We start from the raw sequence: 17,535 nt of genomic DNA, 5'->3' as shown, positions 1-17,535 counted from the left end.
TGATACAGCATGTAGCCCTCCTCTCTCTCTCTCTGATACAGCAAGTAGGTAAAAAATATATTTTTTAGGGAGCCCTTTTCTCTTTCTACTCTGATTGTAGTACAACACATAGGCCAAATGTATCACCATATTCCATAGAATTCTGTAAGCCAATGATTGCTTTGATGATGACTAACTGATGACATGTAATCGTAAAACTCCTCGTCCCCTTTTAACCTTCCCTCAAAACCGCTGAGCCTTCATGTTCTTTATCGCCCCAGAACTATGACGATGACTAGGTGAAAAAGTAGAGTATTTTCAAGTAGATGTGAGTAATTGAAGGCTAATCGAGTTTTATAAGACTTTTCGTTGCTATTGCTTTAATCTAGGGTCCTAATTAAAGAAAGTCTGCAGTGTTCATAGGGAGTGCGCTAGTGACGGAATGGAGCATTTGTGGTGGTGGGGCCCGGCCCGGCTGGCCTGGACGGCGGAGGTTATTTAGCAAGGTTTTAAAGCATCTGAATGCTGTTAGTGGGAATACTGCCTGACTGCCATGTCTGTTCTGAGTTCTGAAGAAAAATGTGTCCAGCTGCCAACCTAATCCATCTGTTCAATGGAACATGATCAAAGTTCTACGAGTTCTAGGTCTGAGTCATTTAAACATAATTTACATTCAGAGCGGCCATTTATTTCCAGCAGGAGATTACCACATCTCAGTGATAACTCTGCATGTCTTTTCAATGATAATAATTCATAATTGATTTGATTTCTATAGCGCTTTTCCAGATTGTCAAAGCTCTTTAGTTAGTAAGGGGTGAAACTCCCCATACCTGACATTTTGCTCCAGGAAGCTCACCACACATCAGCTATCACAGTGGAGAGAAGGGTATTAGTGTGTGGCTGTACAAGTTCTCTCTTGATATTTGTCCTGTTCCTGTCCAGCTGCTGAAGTTTGTCCCAGAGAAGAGTGACGTGGATCTCCTGGAGGAGCACAAGCATGAGCTGGACCGCATGGCCAAGGCTGACCGCTTCCTCTACGAGATGAGCAGGTACGGACTTTGGTTCGGTATAATGACTTTTGGTACTGCTACATTGTGTAACACCACATTCCCAATAATAATAACATTTTATTTGTAATGCGCTTTTCAAAACCCAAAATTGCTAAAAACCCGCAGTGCTAGACACTATCCTCAGCATGTTGTTTGTTGGTATACTGTGGAAAATATTCAGCTGCTCTCGGATGACAATGGATGTTGACTTTAAAACTGCTTCTTCATTGTTAACATGTAGTCTTCATCAGTGCTTTTACTATAACAACACGTTCTGTGTTAATAGTCTTGAATCAACGTTGCTGTTAACAGGAATTGACACAGATCATTGTAGTACCACCAGCAGCATATGTTAACAGCATGACAGTCAGTGACGTGCTAGCTGGATGTCAACGTCTTTTAACACAAATCACTTTGGTATATCTACTGTAACTGCTGAGGGACATCACTGCCAGACATGAAGCTGTGACCCAGATCTGCCAGTGAAGGCCATTGGTCCTGACTGTGAGTACTTGGGGAGAGTAGAACGATTGGTATTGTTCTTTAGTGAATAAAATATAAAGCACTGCATTTTGCCCTGTGTAGGTCAAACAAATGTATTACCTTTTGGAGTGCTGTCCATGTAATTCACTATGGACTATAATTATGAGAATTCATCCCCCAACTAGTTTTAGAAGTATAATATGTGAGTGAGCAAATAGATTATTATTTCTTTAGGTTATTCTTTACCATGAGTCATGCTATCTGAGCTGAGGGGGAGCCTGTGGCTGAGGGGGAGCCTGTGGCTGAGGGGGAGCCTGTGGCTGAGGGGGAGCCTGTGGCTGAGGGGTAGGGGAGCCTGTGGTTGAGGGGTAGGGGAGCCTGTGGCTGAGGGGTAGTGGAGGCTGTGGTTGAGACTGTAGTTGAGGGGGAGGCTGTGGCTGAGGGGGAGGCTGTGGGGGAGGCTGTGGCTGAGGGGGAGGCTGTGGCTGCGGGGGAGGCTGTGGCTGAGGGGGAGGCTGTGGCTGAGGGGGAGGCTGTGGCTGAGGGGGAGGCTGTGGCTGAGTGAGAGGCTGTGGATGAGTGGGAGGCTGTGGCTGAGGCTATAGTTGAGGTGGAGGCTGTGGTTGAGACTGTGGTTGAGGGGGAGGGTGGTGCAAAGGTGGCGGAAAGCAGCTGAACTCTCCATGTAACTCTGTTGTTAATGAGTGAATATGAAACCTCCCTGGGGAGACATTCTCGGCTAGGGCAAAAAAAAAGAAACCCCAGGACTAGGGCTCACTGCAGTCCCTTTAATGGGCATTCCTCTACTGTGTTACAAATGAAGGTTGGATTACTAGATTACAGGAAAGGAAACGTATGACCAGGTGCCATTGTGAGTGTAGTACCAGCACAATTTTTCCCATGATGTATCAAGCCATTTACTATGAGAATAGAGACTTCCTTCCAGGATCTGAAGTCGTTTCTCCTTTTGTGTTTTGCCTTCCTGAAAACATTGAAGCTGAGGTAACAGAGTTTGGGCAGGGAGCAGGAATGGAGCTTCTTTATTCAATGTGCTCTGAGTTTTTCACGTTGGATATTTAATCCAGTAAGATCATTTGTGAAAGATGTATGTAAACTCCGCAAAAAAATAAACGTCCTGTCACTGTCAACTGCGTTTATTTTCAGCAAACTTAACATGTGTAAATATTTGTATGAACAAAACAAGATTCAACAACTAAGACATAAACTGAACAAGTTCCACAGACATGTGACGAACAGAAATGGAATAATATGTCCCTGAACAAAGGGGGGGGGGGGTCAAAATCAAAAGTAACAGTCAGTATCTGGTGTGGCCACCAGCTGCATTAAGTACTGCAGTGCATCTCCTCCTCATGGACTGCACCAGATTTGCCAGTTCTTGCTGTGAGATGTTACCCCACTCTTCCACCAAGGCACCTGCAAGTTCCCGGACATTTCTGGGGGGAATGGCCCTAGCCCTCACTCTCCGATCCAACAGGTCCCAGACGTGCTCAATGGATTGTGATCCGGGCTCTTCTGTGACCATGGCAGAACACTGACATTCCTGTCTTGCAGGAAATCACTCGCAGAATGATCAGTGTGGCTGGTGGCATTGTCATGCTGGAGGGTCATGTCAGGATGAGACTGCAGGAAGGGTACCACATGAGGGAGGAGGATGTCTTCCCTGTAACGCACAGCGTTGAGATTGCAGAATGATCAGTGTGGCTGGTGGCATTGTCATGCTGGAGGGTCATGTCAGGATGAGCCTGCAGGAAGGGTACCACATGAGGGAGGAGGATGTCTTCCCTGTAACGCACAGCGTTGAGATTGCCTGCTATGACAACAAGCTCAGTCTGATGATGCTGTGACACACCGCCCCAGACCATGACGGACCCTCCACCTCCTAATCGATCCCGCTCCAGAGTACAGGCCTCGGTGTAATGATCATTCCTTTGACGATAAACGCGAATCCAACCATCACCCCTGGTGAGACAATATCGTGACTCGTCAGTGAAGAGCACTTTTTGCCAGTCCTTTCTGGTCCAACGACGGTGGGTTCGTTCACCGATGCCGGTGATGTCTGGTGAGGACCTGCCTTACCTTACAACAGGCCTACAAGCCCTCAGTCCAGCCTCTCTCAGCCTATTGCGGACAGTCTGAGCACTGATGGAGGGATTGTGCCTTCCTGGTGTAACTCGGGCAGTTGTTGTTGCCATCCTGTACCTGTCCCACAGGTGTGATGTTCGGATGTAGCGATCCTGTGCAGGTATTGTTACACGTGGTCTGCCACTGCGAGGATGATCAGCTGTCCTTCCTGTCTCCCTGTAGCGCTGTCTTAGGCGTCTCACAGTATTGACTTGCAATTTATTGCCCTGGCCACATCTGCAGTCCTCATGCCTCCTTGCAGCATGCCTAAGGTACGTTCACGCAGATGAGCAGGGACCCTGGGCATCTTTCTTTTGGTGTTTTTCAGAGTCAGTAGTCAGTGTCTTAACGACCGTCCCACAGGTGCATGTTCATTAATTGTTTATGGTTCGTTGAACAAGCATGGGAAACAGTGTTTAAACCCTTTACAATGAAGATCTGTGAAGTTATTTGGATTTTTACAAATTATCTTTGAAAGACAGGGTCCTGAAAAAGGGATGTTTCTTTTTTTTCTGATTTTTTTTTTGTCTGGTCACAAAACCTCTGTGTTGATCAAATGTCTGAACAAAACCACAAAACAAGTATCTTTCTATTCAAAGTTCATAGCCTTCATTTAGGAAAGGTCATATCAAATAGACAGGTGGGACTTTGGAGGGAAAAAATTATTATTGAAAACATGTCAACTATATTTAGTCCAACTGTTTATTGAAAACATAAATACATTAGCATAGTAAGCACTTGTTGTCTATCAAACACATTGTTACACTTGTTGGTTAGCTAGCTAGCTAGCGAATTTGAGTCGTATTAGCATAGACGTGACATCAATCAAAACACCTTAAAACAAGACGTAGAATCAAGAACAATATACAACTACCTGAAACAAGACCCCTACGATATTCCACATGGCAGCATTCTTGTCATTGTTGCTAGCTATCTGACTGTTCAGAATCATAACACACGGCCTTATGCCTCATGGATGTGTGCGCATCATTTTCGTGACGTTGTCAGGCAACCCGTCTATTACACAACAGTTTCAGTGAAGTGTAATGTCTATGTAAATTCTGGTTGAAACATAACATTTGGACCTCTTTCTACAATACAGAATCAACCACTACCAGCCAAGGCTGCAGTCTCTCTACTTCAAAAAGAAATTTGCTGAAAGAATCGTCGAAGTCAAACCTAAAGTTGAAGGTAGGATTTTCCTACAATGTTCCATGCTCAAATTATCTACCTTTAAAAGAAGTAGTGCACTATATAGAGAATAGTGTGCCATTTGGTGGTCCCTGGTCAAAGGTAATGCATTACATAGGAACTAGGGTGCCATTTGGTGGTCCCCAGTCAAAGGTAATGCATTACATAGGAACTAGGGTGCCATGTGGTGGTCCCCAGTCAAAGGTAATGCATTACATAGGAACTAGGGTGCCATTTGGTGGTCCCTGGTCAAAGGTAATGCATTACATAGGAACTAGGGTGCCATTTGGTGGTCCCCAGTCAAAGGTAACCCATTACATAGGAACTAGGGTGCCATGTGGTGGTCCCCAGTCAAAGGTAATGCATTACATAGGAACTAGGGTGCCATGTGGTGGTCCCCAGTCAAAGGTAATGCATTACGTATGGACTAGGGTGCCATGTGGGGGTCCCCAGTCAAAGGTAATGCATTACGTATGGACTAGGGTGCCATGTGGTGGTCCCCAGTCAAAGGTAATGCATTACGTAAGAACTAGGGTGCCATTTGGTGGTCCCCGGTCAAAGGTAATGCATTACATAGGAACCAAGGTGCCATTTGGTGGTCCCCAGTCAAAGGTAATGCATTACGTATGGACTTGGGTGCCATTTGGTGGACCCTGGTAAAAGGTAATGCATTATATATGGACTAGGATGCCATTTAACCAATGTCTTATCCTCATAACGGTAACGTCCTCTTCATCTCCCCAGCACTGATCAGGGCATCTAAAGAGGTGCTGCAGAGTCGCAACCTCAAGCAGCTTCTGGAGGTGGTCCTGGCCTTCGGTAACTACATGAACAAGGGTCAGAGGGGGAACGCCTATGGCTTCAAAGTGTCCTCACTCAACAAGATTGCTGACACCAAGTCCAGCATTGACAAGTAAGAAATGTTCTGGCTTGAGTATATTTCATTTATCCTTTATGTATACAGGAAAAATACCATTGACATAAAAACATTTTTGTTCATAGACCTGTCCAAATGACACCGCACTAAGAGCATTGAAAAGAAAGTGATGATGTGTGTGATATGAATTCTAAAGTGTGATATGAATTCTAAAGTGTGATATGAATTCTAAAGTGTGATATGAATTCTAAAGTGTGATATGAATTCTAATGTGCAATATGAATTCTAATGTGCAATATGAATTCTAAAGTGCGATATAAATTCTAAATTGTGATATGAATTCTAATGTGCATTATGAATTCTAATGTGCAATATGAATTCTAAACTGTGATATGAATTCTAAAGTGTGATATGAATTCTAATGTGAGATGTGAATTCTAATGTGCCATGTGAATTCTAATGTGCGACGTGAATTCTAATGTGTGATGTGAATACTAATGTGTGATGTGAATTCTAATGTGTGATGTGAATACTAATGCATGATATGAATACTAATGTGTGGTATGTGTTTGTAGGAACATCACTCTGCTGCATTACCTGATCACCATCCTGGAGCATAAGTATCCCAAAGTGGCCGTGTTCCAGGAAGAGCTTCAGAGTGTTCCAGAGGCAGCCAAAGTCAAGTACGAGCTGCTGCTAAGGCTGACTGAATCAGATCCAACAAACACACGCGTGCACACACACACACACACACACACACACACACACACACACACACACACACACACACACACACACACACACACACACACACACACACACACACACACACACACACACACACACACACACACACACACACACACACACACACACACACACACACACACACACAGATGCTGTTTCATAAACCTAAGTTGCTCTCATTTATGTGTAACTGTGTGTAATTATCCTTGCAACAACATTGTAATTGTTGAATTTTCCTCTCTAAGCCAAATTAATGGTGCCTGGCTTTAAGTAGAAAGGGTAAAAGGTTAAGACCGTATTGCTGTGTGTATTACCTTACATGCCGTGTTTACAGAGAGGGTTAAAGGTCATGTTTATATTGTCTGGATGTGTCAGAGGCACAGGTTGTCCTAATAGCCCATATTTCAGTGATCCTCTTGAAATGTGGAAAGTGTGAACTGTGAACCCTACAATCCTCAAAATGTCAAGGTGTTTCCTATCGTACCACAACAAAGCAATAGTGTAACAGTCAGCAGTAAAACAATTATAATAATTCAGGTCGCAAATAAAGATAATCTAAGTTAGAGTTTCTGTTAAACCTAGCGAACCCTGTATCCATGCCTTTCCTGACTGAGAAGGAAGGAAGTTGGGTTTTATCCTCACACATTTCCTGTCTCTAAGTTGTGGCTTGGTTGGAGCACAGATGGTTTGTAATTGTTTCACGTCAATAAACTCCTCTCTCCACTCCCTCCCTTTCCCTTCCCCTTTCCTCCTCTCCTCTCCTCTCATCTTTCTTCACTCCCTTTCCTTCTCTTTCCTCTACCCTTGTCCACAGTATGACAGAGTTGGAGAAAGACATCAACAACTTGCGTTCTGGACTGAAGAGTGTGGAAACGGTGAGTGGCCATTTCTATTGGTTTCCCCCTAATGGAGCCACACATGATATCAGAGGCAGTATAGTTGGGCTTACACTCCTCTACCTCCTGTTCATGAGTCTCAATACGTTTCCACTGACAGAACTCCAAAGATTAGGGCCTGGAATTTTGCCTGGTCATATCACATGGCCATACAAAACTCCTGGCCCTAGCAATGATCAATCGGAAATGGGCATGGTACTGTACTCTTGTGTCTGATGACAGTCATATAATTATCCTGTAATGCTGTTCCCTACTGTATAGGAGCTGGAGTTTCAGAAAGGTCTTCCTCAGGTTTCGGGGGATAAGTTTGTGTCTGTGGTGAGCCAGTTCATCACCGTGGCCAGCTTCAGCTTCTCAGACGTGGAGGATTCTCTGACCGAGGCCAAGGAGCTGGTGAGAACCGGCGGGGGCCAGGGTCTGGGGACCGCATTGTCCGTCTGCCCCCTCCTCCTCATGCTTCTCTCCACAACTAGGAGCTCTGATGGAGCTATAAAACTAAAATATGGTCGCTTTCAAGATTTTATAAGGACAGCGCAAATGGCAAATCCTGTAACTTTATACTTGGCCACAACCAAGTAGGTAGCACACATTAAGTGTTCTTACTGCAGCTTTGAAGTCACCTTTTCAAACAACCAATATACTTGGAAATAGTATGCCTTGTGTTTCACTGTATTTCAATGTGGAGGATGTAGTAACTCACATCTGTTCAAGGGTTACAGTCTACCTGCATAGACATTGGAACCTCTGAATATAAGCAGTTAATTATTAACTGAGATGGGTCAAGGATCTCAGTTTCAAAGCCATGGTTTTCCCCCTGGGTCTCCCCTCCATGAAGTGCCATGTGGAATGTATTTGATACATGCGCAGTGGATGAGGGTTATTTATGTGTCAAGTTCAACTTTACAATGGCAGGGAGGAGGAAACCACCTGTTGGGAGCAGGCCTGGGTTCAAATCATATTTGAAATATTTTAATTACAGAATGTTTGCCCTACCCTGCTTGGAGTGCCAGGTGGGCAGAGTTTGCACTTTTGCGACTATTCTGTTGGTTCCAATGTACCAGACAAGCACAATCAAGCCCAGATAAAGTATTAGTTATGATTTCAAATAGTATTTGAACCCAAATATGATGGCGTACCCACGTCTCACACATTCATCCCCAGTGTAACACTGAAAGAAATCACCTGTGACTCATTGATTGCATTTTATTACATCTAAAAAAGCTGTTTGTCCATCTTAAAGTATTTGGTGTCTAACGTTGTTTTCCCTCCAGTTTCTGAAGGCAGTGCAGCATTTTGGGGAGGATGCAACCCGTATGCAGCCTGACGAGTTCTTCGGAATCTTCGACCAATTCCTGCAGGCGTTCGCAGAGGCCAAGCAGGAGAATGAGAACATGTGCAGACGCAAGGAGGAAGAGGAGCGACGGGCCCGCATGGAAGCACAGGTTACATTAAGATTGTCTATTACCGACCAAAACACTAGAGAGAGTCACCTATGGTCACCTTTTAACCACCCAGTCATTATGCAACAAATATTACAAATGGGTATCAAACCAGAGTTTTTTTTTTACTCTTGACCAACACACACTCAAATGCATGTGCTGTACTGCTCATTTACTCAATACACCAAAATACATCCGTCACACACTATATGCTACTGTAGGTGTGTGTCATATAGTCACTCCTGTTTTGTCCCCTCAGCTGAAGGAGCAGAGGGAGAAGGAGCGCAAATCCAGGAAGGCTAAGGAGAACTGTGAGGAGGACGGTGAGTTCGACGACCTGGTTTCAGCCCTGCGCTCTGGGGAGGTGTTCGATAAGGACCTGTCCAAGATGAAACGCAACCGCAAGCGCGTCAACTCATCAGCTGAGACCAGCAGGGAGCGGCCAGTCACCAAACTGAACCTCTAAAACAACTGATGACGGAACCTTTGTCCTACTAGAGCTAGGCTATGCTGCCCTCTGGTGGCTTGGAATGGGCCTAGCGCCCCCTCATTTTGGAGTGGACAGAACTCACTACTAAAACAGAACTGAAATGAGCATGAAAGGTGGTGGACAGACCTCTACTTACTCTTCTGCTACTCAAACAACAATAACCCAGAGCTTGTGTCTGTCTGGAAACAGACATTACCTCCTAATGAAAACCATGAACTATGGATCAGGAGTGACTCTAAGCTATTTGTGTTAACCTACATTTTTTAAATGCTGTGGTCTGAATGACAGTTTTGCTCATGTCGTGAATGGGACACTTTAATAGCATAGGGCTGGTGCCCTAGAGTAGGACCCTCTCCTTGACCCTCCCTGTCTGCAAAGATAACCAGGAAGTGGAATGGAAAGCCTGGGATAACACACACACGCAGTGACCCTGGCGGAGACACGTTTCCTGTTTTAATCGGGAGAATGTAAAATCTTTCCTGCTATTGTGTGATTGAGTCAGACTCCCTTAAGGGTATAGTAAAAGATGTCAGCCCCATGCAAAGAAACAGTCTGTTGAAGTCTGTTGAAGCACAATCCAGTATGTATGAATGATCATGTTTTTTAGCTAAGCACAAAAGCATAACAACAAGATACACATTTTGATACTGTTTTTTCTATCACAATTTTACAAAGACCTAATTTAGATATATTAAAAACCAAATCACAGATGCAATATTGCCATTTTATTAGAGCCCTAACTTTCACCTTTAGAAAATAATCTATTAAAACAGCAACAAAAGAAGGGTAGAAAAATAATGTATATTTTACTGTATATACAGTATTGTAAAAGAGTATAGGACCTAGTTTGAAGTTTTGAAAGGATATTGTCTCCGATTTGATTTAAAGTGTTACCAAAAATGATTGCTCTACATCTGGCCATCCTGACAACAGTGTGGATATCATTCTGGAAACTATGCATCCTATACATTTTTTATTTGTGTTCAATACTGTCATGTATGTGTATATATTATGTATTGTGCCAATTCCCGTGTCACCTTCTCACTATGTTATGTACAGCAGAAACTTTTCAGTTATTTAGTCAGATCCAATTAGTAAAACCCTTCTAAAACCTTTGGTCACATTTCTACCAACACCCTCCTTAACTGTGTGATAGCATTTCTGATGGAGGTATGTGGGTTCTTTCAATACAGCTTTTTTATTATTTAAACAACTTTCTATTTCGAAACGGACTAAAGTAATAAACCTGGATGTCAATTATCTGTTGAATCTTTGTTATGTTTGCAAGCCAGTAAACTAGTAATTCCTCTCGGACTGTATTCAATAAGTAGCTGTTGGTAATGTCTTGCTAGGGCAATTGAATTTAAGTGCTGTCTTTTACCAAGTTTACCTTTTACCTTATTCATTGTCTGTCTGATTGCTCAGTACTCATTGTGGACTTGGAATAGTTTCAGGCCAATTTGTGTAAAAGCCCTTGTAACAGTTGGGTGTTAAGAGGGAGTGGCCTTACTCGTCTTCCCTGACTATTTAAGGAGCATTACTTGGCCCAAGTCTTAGTGCGCCATCTATAGTTTAGAAGGACATCAGCTCCTACAAGAGCAGCAAGTATATTTTTTTATTCAATAAGTAGCTTTTGGTATTATCTTGCTAGAGCAATTGAAATTGAAGTGCTGTCTTTTATCAGTAGCCTACTTAATCATTGCTGTTTGAACTGTCTGATTTGCTCAGTACTTGTGACTGTTGTTGTGGACTTGGATTAGTTTCAGGCCTATTTGTCTAACAGTTTTGCTAATATGTGGGTGTGTTTTATTGCAGGGGGTGTTTCCCCCCCCCCCCCTCCACCTCTGCCAGGCAATCACTGCTGGGAGGTGTCTTTCACCTCTGCTAGGCAATTAGTGCTAGTACTTCAGTCTCCCCTGTTCCTTCAGCAGCAGCTGTAAGAGGCATTATTGTCACCAAACCAGACTATTGCTGAGTTGTTTGAGGCAGGCTCCACATCACTCTCTCACTTGAGTATCTTACCTAGTTATTTTCAGATCTTATTTTGATCTTTTGTATCTTTGGCAAGTATGTGTGTCCCATTTCAGTTCACTCCTCTTCCGGTAGGTTTTATATTCGCTGCCCATTCAGTGGCTGTAACACTTCTAAGTTAGTGTACCCTGTGAGCACAACCCATGTGGAATTCTTAGTCTCCGGCAGGGTTTGGTACTTCCGATCTACGGCCAATAAAGCTGAGTTCATCTCACCTGACGGAGACATGGAATACCCTATAACACTGCTACTGGTCGTGGTGGTGGTGGCACAGGGCTAATCACTTCTCCTAAGTGGAGTTTTTCTTTCCCCCTCTCACCTGTCTATTGGGTGACTTTAACCTCCTGATGCCTGACTTAAATACATTTCTTTCCTCTTTGTTTCCACTCCTTTTCACCTCACCCTTTCCCAGTCACCTCACACGCACAAGGCAGTAAATCAGCTTGACCACACCTTCACGCTGTACGCCTACTGATCTCTTATCACTACTTTGTTTCCTTTTCTCCTCCAACCCTCAGACCTACGCAGATGGTCATGCGCCACCACAATCTTTGCTCCCGTTACTCTTCTATCCGCTCTTCCTTCTGCTAAATTCTCCTGACTCTGCCTCTTCGACCCTACTCTCTTCCCTTTCCACCTCCTTTTGACTCCCACTGTCCCCTTTCCTCCTGGCCAGCCCGACCTTCATCTCTTGCTCCGTGGATAAGTCACTCAATGCGCACTAACAGAACAGGGTTGTGGGCAGTTGAGTGGAAATGGAGGAAAATTAAACTTCCGGAGGACCTATCCTCCTCCTTCCACTCCCTTCTATATACCATCTCCCTCTTTATCTGCTGCTAAAACTGCCTTCTATCACTCTAAATTTGTATCTTCTGCCTCCAACCCTGGGAAACTCTTTTCCACTTTCTCCTCTCTCCTTAATCCTCCTCCCTCTCTGTAGACATTTGTCAACCACTTTGAAAAAAATATTGACTACATACGCTCCTCATTCACTCAGCCTACTGAGTCCACTAGTTCCACTCACACAGAACTACCCTACGCCTTGACCTCTTTCTCCCCTCTTTCCAGATGAAATCCTGCGACAAGTGATGTCCGGCCACCCAACAACCTGCCCACTTGACCCCATTCACTTCTCCAGACCATCTCTGGAGACCTTCTCACTTCCCTCATTAATTAATCCCTGACCACTAGCTGCGTCCTCTCTGACTTCAAGATGGCAAGAGACGCTCCCCTAAAGAAACCAACAGTCGACAGCCTCTGACGCCAAACTAGAGACCGGTATCCTTTTTCTTTCCAAAACACTTGTGCATGCTGTCTCTGACCAACTCTCTCGTTATCTCACATAACAAGCTTCTTGACCCTAACCAGTCAGGCTTCAAGGCAGCTCACTCAACTGAGACCACTCTCTGCTCTGCCAAAGCTGACTCTTTTCTCATCCTCCTAGATCTAACCATCATATCTTCCTTTCCACCCTCTCAGGGTTGAGCGTCTCAGGCTCTGCACACTCTTGAATTGCATCCTACCTGGCAGGTCGCACCGACCAGGTGGCGTGGAGAGGATCTGCATCTGCACCACATGCTCTCACAAATGGTGTCCCACAGGGCTCGGATCTAGGCCCACTTTTCTCTTTACACCAAGCCACTCGGCTCTGTCACATGGTCTCTCCTATCGTTTCTTTGCGGGTGGCACTCAACTACTCTTCCCCCTTCTGTCACCCAGGTGGCGACATGCATTTCTGCATGCCTAGCAGACATCTCAGCTTGTATGTCTACTCACCACCTCAAGCTCAACCTTGACATAACGGAGCTGCTCTTCTTCCCAGGGAAGGCCTGCCCACTCCAAGACTTTTCCATCACGGTTGACAACTCCACGATGTCCCTTTCCCAGAGTGCAAAGAACATTGGTGTGACCCTGGAAAACAACCTGTCGTTCTCTGCAAACATCAAAGCAGTGATGCAGGTTCATGCTCTACAACATCCCTAGAGTACGACCTTCACTCACACAGGAAGCGGCGCAGGTCATAATCCAGGCACTTGTCATCTCTAATCTAGACCACTGCAACTCTGTTGGCTGGGTTCCCCATTTGTGCCATCAAACCCCTGAAACTCATCCAGAAGGCTGCAACCCGCATGGTGTTCAAACTTGCCTAGTTTTCTCATGTCACCCCGTTCCTCTGCACACGCCACTGGCTTCCATTTGAAGCTTGCATAACCTTCAAGACCCTGGTTCTTCCCTACGGAGCAGCAAGGGGAAATGCCCCAATTCAGGCTAAGCTCAAACCCAACATTCCAACCCAAGCCCTCTGTTCCGCCACCTCTGGTCTCTTGGCCCCCCCCCCCCCCCTTACGGGAGGGCAGTTAAAGCTCTTTGTCCTGGCACCCCAATGGTGGAACAAGCTTCCCCCTAAAGTCAGGACAGCGGAGTCTCTGCCCATCTTTCGAAAACCCTACCTCTTTGAAAAGTATCTTAACATGCTCACAACCCTCCCCCTTTCTTTTTTCCCACTAGCACTGACTTTGCTGATAAATACTTTGCAGGGAAAATGTACTTGATATGATTGTCTCACCTAGCTATCTTAAGATCAATGCACTAACTGTATGTCGCTCTGGATAAGAGTATCTGCTGAATGACTAAAATGTAATTTCACCCTGTTTTCCAAACTGTGCAACAAAGACAGGTATTCATCTGAGTTATAGTAAGGAGTGGCCAATGCGCCCATGTATCTATTCTACAGGTTTCATTTACTGTTGGTCGTGTCTGAAAGTGAAGGATTTCTGAAATGTTTTAAAGACATTCTGAGGAAACATCTGCTTCTATGAATTGCAATACTCTGGATACTATTCAGAAAGCATTGTGAATAATGACTTTGTCACTAATAAAACCTCTGGTAACAATTCATCTAGCTGCTGTTTGACCACTCCATCTGTCCTAGGTCAGGATCTGTATTGGCAGTGTCACATATAAGGAACAATACATAAATATATGATGCTTCAAAACATTTATTTTATACATTTTAAGTTAAAATATGATTTAACAAACAACTCACCAATAAAATCAAATTCTGACAACTCGCAATTTCTTATGGCAAGCAATACAATTATTACATTTTAAATGGACAAACTAATGAGTATGGTATTCAAAATACACCTTTTTTAATACAGGCACATTAAATTGTGTTTTCATAGCATTGTTTCATGTTCTAGCAAATCGCTATGGCCAGCCATACATGACATCTTGAACATCAAATCAAAGCGCACGCACACTTTATTTAAAATCCTGAATTCTTCACAGTATTCCATATTAAACCTCTACCCTGAATACAGTATAAATGAGGACAAATGCACTATCCCAAATCAAAAAAGAAATCAGCCTAAATTAAACAGCTATCGCCATTATCCAGTTTTTCCTTTGGGTTAGTTCAATGGGATTTAGTGGTTTGGGGTGCCACTTTTGACAGTTTAATACTATAGCAATGAACTCTGCCTCAAATCAAAGTGGAATCGAAAGACTGGCTCTTGTTGAATTCACATTATTTGACAACTCAACCAAATGTAAATCAAAACTAGACGTTGAACTGACGTCTGCGCCCAGTGGTAAAGGTTGCGCAATGAACATGTATCTGATAAGGCATAAAGTAATACATATATTCAAATGAGATGTTAATCATTTTGAATATTTTATAAATCACACTGCTTAAATGGCCTGAAAATGCATTGGGCTTTTAAATGTGCACTCTGTTCCATCAGTGTGTAGAGCGCTTGGCACTGCATAAAGTGTCCAAACGCGGGTTGTCAATTCATAGGACTGACTTTTATATCCCTTATCACTAATTAACAGTTAGGCCTACTTTTCCTCTTTCTCAATTTGTTCAAAACTTTGGCACATTAAATTACTTCAACATTTTGACATTCATCATGTTTCTCGAAAATAAAAGTACGATCACAGACTTGTATCTGCAGTTTCAACTTTTGGCACCGTGGGTTCGGACAGAGTATCTGGCTGAGCATCCCTACAGAAGAACACCGCGGGGTTTTTACAAGCCCACATCGCAACCTCTCCTCCATTCGCTGGGCTGGAGGAAGACAACCGGCTGTTTGCACCATGCCTGCTCACATACCGGTCTCTGATTTGGTCGGCCCTGGTTCTTACATCCCTGCTTTGGGTTTGTGTAGATAGGTAGACAGAAATGTTTCTAGTCCTATATCCCTCTTCTCGGCTTCGGCCTAAAAGCATCGATATGTTTGGGTTTCTAATTGCGTAAATGAGCGGGTTTATGGCACCGTTTGCCCATGCCATCCATATTGCCACGGTGTCCATGACAGGGTTGAATGAGTAATCTCCCACGGCGGTGATGATACCCATCAGACAGTAGGGGCCCCAGCAGAAGATGATAAACACTATCATAATCAGCACTGTCGTGGCCGTCCTCATCTCACTATAAAACCGGAGTAAATACGCGTAAGTGGTCACCGGCCGCACCCTTATTTCTGATAACCTAACGGTCTTACATATGTTATAATGACAGAAACACATGAGCGCAAACGGAAGGAGATAACACACCACTATTAAAGCTATACTGTAAGAGGTACCCATCCTAGAAGTACCAGTGTGAAAGACATACATACAGTGGTAGAAGCCCCTTTTATGGACGACTAGATCCTTGGATGTTCGCATTACCAGGTACCATGGAATGGAGAAAAACACTGCTGTTAACCACACTGCCACCAACAGCGTTATGGCCTTCCTCCTGCCTATCTTCTCCTGAGGTTGCCTCACGATGGCATAATACCGGTCAAAAGAAATTAGAGTCATTGTCAGTGTGGAAATAATACCAAAGCATGCGTTGAAGAACCCGTTGGCGACGCAGAAACGGTCTCCAAACATCCACACACCATCTTTGCTGAAGAGCATCATGAACGAGAACGGTAAACAAAGAACGGCCGTCAAGAAATCAGACAGTGAAAGGGACATGATGAAAGCATTGGTAACGGTTCTCAGCTGTCGATGTTTTATTATGACAATCACCACCGCAGAATTCCCTAAACTAGAGAGGAGGAAGATGGCCAGGAGCAACAAGGCTTGAGCTGCCACCGTGATGCCCTGGAGGACCGAGTTTCCCTCCGCGCTCTGCACGGGTATGTGTTGTTGGTTTTCGTCGCCTCCGCCCGTAAGGTTTCCATGACTGGCCTTCGTAAAAAAGCTGTGTAACACCGGTGCTATGGTGACTATTTCCAGCGTTAAACCCGTGCCAGAGGTGTTGTCTGGAGCGGTGGAGTTGCTGGTGCCAAGCAATGCAATGTTCACGGGGAAATCCATCGGACACAAATGGGGGGCCTCCACAGAATGGAAGGAGATTCATCCCTCTACGAATATGTTGTCTCTGTGTTGATGCAGCAGCTTAGATATGTCGCATTAAAGACATGTAGATCCCATTTGCAACCCCCTTTCTATGGGTTCCTGAAAATGTTCCTCATTATTCAAACTGGGATCCATGCCACTGTTTGCAGTTCTCGCCTGCTCGCCTCAATCCCCGTATTCCTGAATCTCATATTGCCGAGTCCACGCCTTCCTTGCGTACAATTTGTGTCTTTGCACCCCTTCGTGACGTTTAGAGCCGTTGCCATGGTATCGGTGATGGTTTTCTTCAGTGCAATTACGCACTTTCTGGATGATTAGTTATTTGGTCAGGTACCTATAGGCCTCCCCACGCAGGCTTTAAACAGAAAGACTGACACCTACATTTTACAAGTAGGTTTAATTCTCATATTGGTTATAGGCATTATAATTACATATAATTACAATTAATTGTAGGATAGGCATTTGAATAGCTATCAAACTATTAAAGCAGCAATCAGTGATTGAAACAATAACAATGCCTTCCCCGCCACTGTTTCGCCAAAAAGCTGAGGGATGGGACTAGAGAAATGAAACCACTCTCAAATTCATAGACAGAGCTACGGATGCAAGGACTGACCATCCATGATATCAAAATTATAGTTTTAACAATTTGTGAGGTTATACAGTGCTTGTTTACAAACATTGGAGTAAAACAAGCTTATGATGGTGTACGACAATTTGACTAAGCTCATGAGGCATTTATAAGTTATATTACTCAAGAATCAATGGGTACATATCATTAATTGATAAGCAGTCTTGTACTGGAGGCAGAACTGAGCTATTTCCCCTTAGATAGCCCAGCTGCAAAGTAAAA

General features: G+C 44.0%; 2 protein-coding genes across 4 annotated transcripts in view; one reads left to right on the top strand and one right to left on the bottom strand.

The window, feature by feature from the left end:
* Nucleotides 1-14,226, top strand: part of daam1a (dishevelled associated activator of morphogenesis 1a) — a 112,183-nt gene extending 97,957 nt beyond the window's left edge. For all 3 annotated transcript variants that reach the window (XM_055865259.1, XM_055865260.1, XM_055865261.1), the window contains 8 exons: nt 922-1,028; nt 4,756-4,844; nt 5,589-5,757; nt 6,297-6,404; nt 7,283-7,343; nt 7,626-7,757; nt 8,636-8,806; nt 9,063-14,226. In XM_055865259.1, coding sequence (XP_055721234.1) covers nt 922-1,028; nt 4,756-4,844; nt 5,589-5,757; nt 6,297-6,404; nt 7,283-7,343; nt 7,626-7,757; nt 8,636-8,806; nt 9,063-9,269 — 1,044 coding nt within the window. In that variant the 3' untranslated portion in view covers nt 9,270-14,226. The remainder of the gene's footprint in view (nt 1-921; nt 1,029-4,755; nt 4,845-5,588; nt 5,758-6,296; nt 6,405-7,282; nt 7,344-7,625; nt 7,758-8,635; nt 8,807-9,062) is intronic.
* A 79-nt stretch (nt 14,227-14,305) lies between these two features.
* LOC129813090 (G-protein coupled receptor 135) lies at nt 14,306-16,927 on the bottom strand. The gene has a single exon (XM_055865262.1). The coding sequence runs from the start codon at nt 16,638-16,640 to the stop codon at nt 15,264-15,266; it is 1,377 nt and encodes a 458-aa protein (XP_055721237.1). The 5' UTR covers nt 16,641-16,927; the 3' UTR covers nt 14,306-15,263.
* Between the last annotated feature and the right edge of the window lie 608 nt (nt 16,928-17,535).

This window comes from Salvelinus fontinalis, chromosome 16 (genome assembly GCF_029448725.1).
Source record: "Salvelinus fontinalis isolate EN_2023a chromosome 16, ASM2944872v1, whole genome shotgun sequence".
Lineage (NCBI taxonomy): Eukaryota > Metazoa > Chordata > Actinopteri > Salmoniformes > Salmonidae > Salvelinus > Salvelinus fontinalis.
This window is presented reverse-complemented; position numbering and strand designations above follow the sequence as displayed.

Coding starts and splice junctions, on each gene's coding strand:
- LOC129813090 (XM_055865262.1), bottom strand. CDS start 16,640: ATGGATTTCCCCGTGAACATTGCATTGCTTGGCACCAGCAACTCCACC.